Source organism: Mesoplodon bidens (assembly GCF_964165515.1).
Source record: "Mesoplodon bidens genome assembly, chromosome: 10".
NCBI lineage: Eukaryota > Metazoa > Chordata > Mammalia > Artiodactyla > Ziphiidae > Mesoplodon > Mesoplodon bidens.
Genome location: NC_138172.1, coordinates 84,924,208 through 84,930,918, shown reverse-complemented (window position 1 = coordinate 84,930,918; position 6,711 = coordinate 84,924,208). Strand labels below are relative to the sequence as shown.

Genomic DNA, 6,711 nt, shown 5'->3' with positions numbered 1-6,711 from the left:
AGGGCTAGACAAGGTACATTTTCAGTTCACTTTTCTATTGATTCCTAAGGTAGGGCTTGGGTAAACAATGTCTTGGTGGAATCTTCAGAAATAAATGGTCCAAGTGTTAATGATTAGCCAGCCTGCTCTTATATTGAAGAGAAATCAAGCAATAGTTGTTATTTCATCCAACAAGAGCAAACCAGAATTTATATGTGAGGAAAAGAGAGGAAGAGAAGGAGAAAACAAAAAACAAAACCTTGTAGTCAGCCTGGGATAGTGAATGTTTGCACATTTTTGAGGTAAACTGATTAGTTGGCAGTGAGGAGAGGTTAGTCTGATTTGGATCATCAGTCCTTGGGCAGGCTCACTAGGGGTATAGAAAAAAATCCAATTTCAGTTGTTGAAAGACTTGGGAAACCTTATAGTTTGGCTGAAGAGCTTGTGTGATAAGCATGTGCCATTGTCCTATATTTGCACTTCTACCTTAATTAAGCCAGGGCTGCACCTCATTTCTCAGGTAACTTCCAAGTTAAGTAGCCTGTAACTGTGGAGCTGTGTTCCAATGGACGCTTGTCTAGCGCCAGGCAGGCCTTAGTATTTTTCCCAGATATCAAAGAAAACTGCACATTTAGAATCACGGGGTCTTAATGTTAAGTAATCTAAATCACATTGTATCTTACCTCAAATCGTTAAAGAACAACAAAAAGCCCTGTTTTCCTTGTAACATAAATTTTATTCCTGTAGTCTCCCACTTTTTTACAGAAAAAGCAAAGTTTACTCCTAGGTGCTGAAAATGTGTTCTAGACTTGGATAACTTAAATGGAAAATGCGTTTCTTTCACCTTAAAATCTTCCCCTGGAACAAAGATTAAACTGCTTAAGGGAAGGTGGAACTTGCCAGCTCCCCCCACCCACCCCTCCCCGCTGCGCGACTACCTGGTTTGGGAAGGTTCTCTCCTAGACGTTGTATGCCAAGTTCAATAGCGTCCTTTCTCTTCCCGCCTAGTTTCCCCTCCTTTCGGTGCCAGCCCTCAGTTCAACCTCCATGGAAACTTGCCAAGTTGCAAGCATCTCTTAAAGCAGTTTGTCAACCCCAACTGCGTATTACAAACCACCAGCCACCTTCGCAGTTAATTTTCATGTTCAGATAGCTGTAGATCAATTACAGTACATTGATCACTGGGACTCAAAAAATAGCTGATTTTATACTTGGGGTGACCCCCTAATTGCAACGGGTAATGGATAACATTTGACACGACAATGCCAAAACCCAACAACCTGGCAGTGCTCCTAACAGCTTCACTTGTCATTCCTTAGACCCATTAATAGGACTTACAAATTTATCTACCTTTGTCTTCTAATTAATGCACAGTACTTTTGCCCAAACCTCAACTTACAGAAAATAAGCAGCATCACAACTCTCTTTGTGGACGTGTGGGTGGCTCTTAAAAGAGCCTTTGGGGTTAGGTGTAAAGACGCTTACTTAGCAAGTTTACTTGGAGCTAGTGTACTTAGTGACAGCCTTGGTGCCCTCGGACACGGCGTGCTTGGCCAGCTCCCCGGGCAGCAGCAGGCGCACGGCCGTCTGGATCTCCCTGGACGTGATGGTCGAGCGCTTGTTATAATGCGCCAGGCGCGACGCCTCGCCCGCGATGCGCTCGAAGATGTCGTTGACGAACGAGTTCATGATGCCCATAGCCTTGGACGAGATGCCGGTATCCGGGTGGACCTGCTTCAGCACCTTGTACACGTACACGGAATAACTCTCCTTGCGGCTGCGCTTGCGCTTCTTGCCATCCTTCTTCTGCGCCTTGGTCACTGCCTTCTTGGAGCCCTTCTTCGGGGCAGGAACGGACTTGGCTGACTCTGGCATTTTAAAAACCTCAAAACACGAAAAATAAAATGAAAGAAGAAAGCAGATTTCTGCTACTTATAGGGCCTTTATGCTAATGAAGGATGCAGACTGCGTCTTAGTTAATTGGAAGACAAACAGCAAAGCTGTCATCTATGGGCAGAACTATGCAAATGAGGTATGGAAATAGAGCTTTTCTATTGGCTACTTAGGTGAATCTTGGTACTAACCAATCAGACAACCGGATTTACTCCCCAGGAAATGCCTATAAAAGCAGCAGTGTTCTATCTGCACTCAGACTTGGTTTGTGTTGAGAAGTACTCTTTTTTTGTTTGTTTCTTTTTGGTTTATTTTGCGATGTCTGGACGTGGCAAGCAAGGTGGTAAGGCTCGGGCTAAAGCGAAGTCTCGCTCTTCGCGGGCAGGTCTCCAGTTTCCCGTGGGCCGAGTGCATCGCCTGCTTCGTAAGGGTAACTACGCTGAGCGGGTTGGGGCTGGCGCGCCGGTGTATTTGGCAGCGGTGTTGGAGTACTTAACGGCCGAGATACTGGAGTTGGCCGGTAATGCGGCGCGCGACAACAAGAAGACTCGCATCATCCCACGCCACCTGCAGCTGGCCATCCGCAACGATGAGGAGCTTAACAAACTGCTGGGCCGCGTGACTATCGCTCAGGGTGGGGTCTTGCCGAACATCCAGGCGGTGCTGTTGCCTAAGAAGACCGAGAGCCACCACAAGGCCAAGGGCAAGTGATCTGACAGGGATTTGAGTTTCCGGAAGTGTTTGCAAACCCAAAGGCTCTTTTCAGAGCCCCCCACTATTTCAAAGGAAGAGCTAACACCACTTGGAATGTTAAAGAAAAAGGAAGGTAAGTTAATTTTTATCCAGGATAACAAGAAATGGAAAAAAGATCTTTCTGGATCTTTAGAAAAGGCTCTCATTGTTACTAGAAATCTGCCTCTTTGCAGAAAGCGGTAAATCGGTTAAGGTCTAATGATCCACGAAGTGGTTAGGCATTTCAGACAGTCGAGTGATCTGCCTTTAGTCAGTAAAGCCTAAGCACGGTTTAACTGCAGGGTGGATATATGGTGATCTCCAATGAACATGCCGAGTGAAATGGCCAGAACCTCTTAGACGCCTCGTTCTAGGCTGCAGACAACCCGTCTTTCCTAATCCCTAAGGGAGTTAGGCTCTCTGCTCCCGGTAACTTTCAACGTATCATCTGAAATTTACCACGTACTGAAAGGGGCTTTTGAAAAATTGATTACCTGGAGTTAACATACTGGTAGCTTAGAACAGACTGAATCTAGACTCTTAATTGTGGCTTCTCCCCACATTTACAAATTGTGAGATTTGGGGCCAATTTCTAACCTGGTAGTTTTGTTGTATGTAAATTGGGGACAGAGTGATGGTGTTTCCATTGATTTTTTTTTTTTTTTTTTTTTTTTTTACAAACCGCTTAACACCCGTAACCTAGATTAGTGCCTGACATTCAACGAACTATAAAGTTGATAGAGGTTCAAACGCCTAGGCTCCTAACGCAGCCCCAAAAGGGATAGAGTAGAGCTGCAGGCCTCCCTAAAATAGTTAACTACGAGGGATCTGGTAAATTAGCTGCTCCAACCCAAAAGTGTCGATCTGGTACTGTGCAAAAATTCCTAGGATCCTATTTTCCGGGACTGAGTCTCATCAAGTAAACATTTCTCCTGCATGCCTCAGTTTGTGCTTGGATGAGTAGGCAAGGAGGCTGAGTAGGCCACAACTTGGGACCTGTGCGGCCCAGGGAGACGCACCCTCATTCAAACACTTCTGGAGCTTCACTGAAGCATTTTGCGTGGCATCAGTTCTTCTAGAGCATTCAAATCCGAGTGTGTGGGGAGAGAGAATCTAAACAGAAGCTGGTTCCCGTGAACGCACTTTTCTCATTCTCATGTTGGCACAGACACTCTGCGGTCTTGAGGCAGCCTCCATCCCTCTCTTCCCCTCCTCCCGCGCATCCCCCTACCCCCCACCCCCACCCCGGCCTTGAAACTACCAGCCAAGGAACCGGGGCTAGAGGGTCTGGGTGTTTGGTGAAGGCAAATGGGCAGAAAAAGAAGTGAGCACCTTGATGGCCGCACGTTAGAATTTCCTGAATTTTTAAGGCTGGCCGGAATGAAAATCAGTTTGGGGAAGGTCCAACCTTACAGCATTTCAGGTAGGAGTCCACTGAGAGGGCCGGGTTCTTTACGCCCAGCGTCCATTTCTTCCTGTATGCCTTTGCTTGTCTTGTGATGAAAAGAGTGGGCTCAGCAGTGTGGGTTCTGAAATTAGAACACGGGGTGCTCGAGTAATGGCCAACACTTAGTAAGCACTTACTATGTGTCAACATGCTTCCAGCATATTAATTTAACCCAACAGGGCTTCCCTGGTGGCGCAGTGGTTGAGAGTCCGCCTGCCGGTGCAGGGGACACGGGTTCGTGCCCCGGTCCGGGAAGATCCCACGTGCCGCGGAGCGGCTAGGCCCGTGAGCCATGGCTGCTGAGCCTGCGCGTCCGGAGCCTGTGCTCCACAACGGGAGAGGCCACAACAGTGAGAGGCCCACGTACAGCAAAAAAAAAAAAAAAAAAAATTTAACCCAACCATCTTAGAGATAAGTACTATTCCTATCCCAATTTTAAAGATGAGGAAACAGAAAGACAGCATAAAAAACTTGTCTAAGCCTCAAGGTCAGGAAGTCAGTACTTCTAACCACTGGCAATTTTATAACCAACTGCTCCCTAAGAGGTTGTCAGAATAATGAAACGAGTAAAAATTCAATACATAATGGATTTAACTTTGCCCACATACCAGAATGTTACTAATTGTATCCTAAACTCTGTGAAAAATTTAAGAGAAGGAGGAGAGGTAATCTCCTTGGAATCTACATAAAGGGAGGGAGGTAAATCCCGACAGTGTGCTAGCCACATATTTTTGTGTTAACCAATACACTTTTGATTTAGTATGTGACAAGTGAAACAAGTGGACAAGTGGGGAAATGGTTTAGTAAAGAACCAAAGGACTTGATAAACTAATTTATTGTGGTAAGTGAAGACAGGAGTTAGAGAGGACTTGAATTTGAATTCTCCCCTCTGGGCTCCAATAACAAAACTTTGTATTGGATTACTTAAGAGTGAATGATACATCGTGTTAATTTTGTGTGTTTCATTGAGACCTCCTTAAAGTCAAGGACCACATCTTGTTAAATTGTTGATAGTCAGCATAGACCCTGGCATACAATAAACACTTGATAATCGGACATTGAGTAAATGCTGAGCTGTGTCAGTGGCTGGGCCACATTGAGTAAATGTTGAGCTGAGTCAGTGGCTGGGCCATCAGGAAGTACTTTGTTCTAGAGGGTCAGTTTATTACCAGAGGAGACATTAATTACACGCCAGACTAAAGGCTGCTAATAATATCTTCTCTTACCAGTAGAAAATCCCTTCTGAAAAATCCAATTTGCATTGGCAACTTATTTTGGGAGCTTCAAAGAAACACAGAAGGTGCCAATTGATAAGCTCTTACCTAAGAGGTACTGCTAAGAGGCTATTCCCCAAGCAGAGGACATTCCTCACAGCTCTGGCCTAGCTTCCCCTCTCCAACATAGTTCTTCGCCTCCTACTTTGAAATGTCACTGTTTATATCCAAAAGCCCTAGTTACCACTTGGGAAAATTCTCTAGTGGGCAATAAACTCTCAGTAACTTTAGTTGGTTTCCAGCCCTTGAGTAGGTCTCCATCTACCATGCCTCAAAGGTCCTGGAGAGGACCATTTAAATTGGGGCAAGTTGATGTGAATCTTAAACCCAGGGCTTCCAGTTACTGAAGACACCTGGGCACCAGGGACAAGATATGTATTAAAGGGATTTATTGAGATGTGAGGCTGAGACAGAATCATCATTCAATTATATAGCGTATTCCAAACAACACAGATCACTTTGATACAGCATCGCCAATTATAAAATCTTCTTTAAAATTTCCAAATAATCTATGCAGCAATATCCTTTCCTTTACTCCATCCATTATCCAGTCACGTTCTATTTTTTAAATGTATCATTTGAACTCTTTTTTACAAGTGTGATACATTTTATAAACAGCTGTAAAAAAACATTGTATATTTTAAGGTTAGAAGTAGGTTACCTTCTAGGGGTTTATCATCTGTTGAGCCTGAATTATAATTATAAATGTAAATATTCTTGTTAAGTATAATGCATGTGGGTTACTAGGAGACATTAGGAATTTAATTGAGGAATCCCCATACATACCAAAATTGAGAATAAGGGCTCACATGTAGCCCCAGTATTCTTCCCTCTCTCTTTTATTTCAGTACCTTGATCTTGTAGCAAAATAAGATTAGCATCACCAGGAGATCTACCAAAAGGCAGATTATAGTCTATATTTATACCCATAAAACTGTATCATTAATAAGTAGACGAATTTATGAAAAAACCCAATAAGTATAATCATTATAACACCAAAAGAATTTGGAACATAACATGTATACTTTAAAATAAAATGAATTCTAGGACATGGAATTAATGTAGTCATATTGAAAAAAATATCAGAAATTCATTGGACTTAATTAGATTACAGTTGTTAGTTAAGTTGTAGTTTAGGCAGGGTGACAGAACAAGCACCTCTTAAGACTTAGACTTGCACATGTTACTCATAGTTGAGGTTCTTTCTGAAAGAAGTGTGCTAAGCTTCAGGGTCTCTGCTGTATGTTGCTTGTTTTACCACATTCCTCACTCTCACAGCACCAGGCAGCAGCAGCTGAGCATGTCTATTCTTTCCTGTACTCAGTGATAGCCTGACCTGAAAGTACAGGCCCTGACTTTACACCATGACAAATTGCCCTTGCATTC

The 6,711-nt window shown here is 43.7% G+C and overlaps 2 protein-coding genes across 2 annotated transcripts; one reads left to right on the top strand and one right to left on the bottom strand.

Moving 5' to 3' along the window:
• Positions 1-1,442: 1,442 nt before the first annotated feature.
• Positions 1,443-1,913, bottom strand: LOC308623753 (histone H2B type 1-C/E/F/G/I-like). The gene has a single exon (XM_081246448.1). It carries the CDS (start codon positions 1,852-1,854, stop codon positions 1,474-1,476), a length of 381 nt encoding a protein of 126 aa, XP_081102574.1. The 5' UTR covers positions 1,855-1,913; the 3' UTR covers positions 1,443-1,473.
• A 230-nt stretch (positions 1,914-2,143) lies between these two features.
• On the top strand, positions 2,144-2,644 carry LOC308624166 (histone H2A type 1-C). The gene has a single exon (XM_081247173.1). The coding sequence runs from the start codon at positions 2,191-2,193 to the stop codon at positions 2,581-2,583; it is 393 nt and encodes a 130-aa protein (XP_081103299.1). The 5' UTR covers positions 2,144-2,190; the 3' UTR covers positions 2,584-2,644.
• Positions 2,645-6,711: the final 4,067 nt, after the last annotated feature.

Bases quoted from the DNA above. Each gene is read 5' to 3' on its own strand.
- LOC308623753 (XM_081246448.1), bottom strand. From the start codon at position 1,854: ATGCCAGAGTCAGCCAAGTCCGTTCCTGCCCCGAAGAAGGGCTCCAAG.
- LOC308624166 (XM_081247173.1), top strand. From the start codon at position 2,191: ATGTCTGGACGTGGCAAGCAAGGTGGTAAGGCTCGGGCTAAAGCGAAG.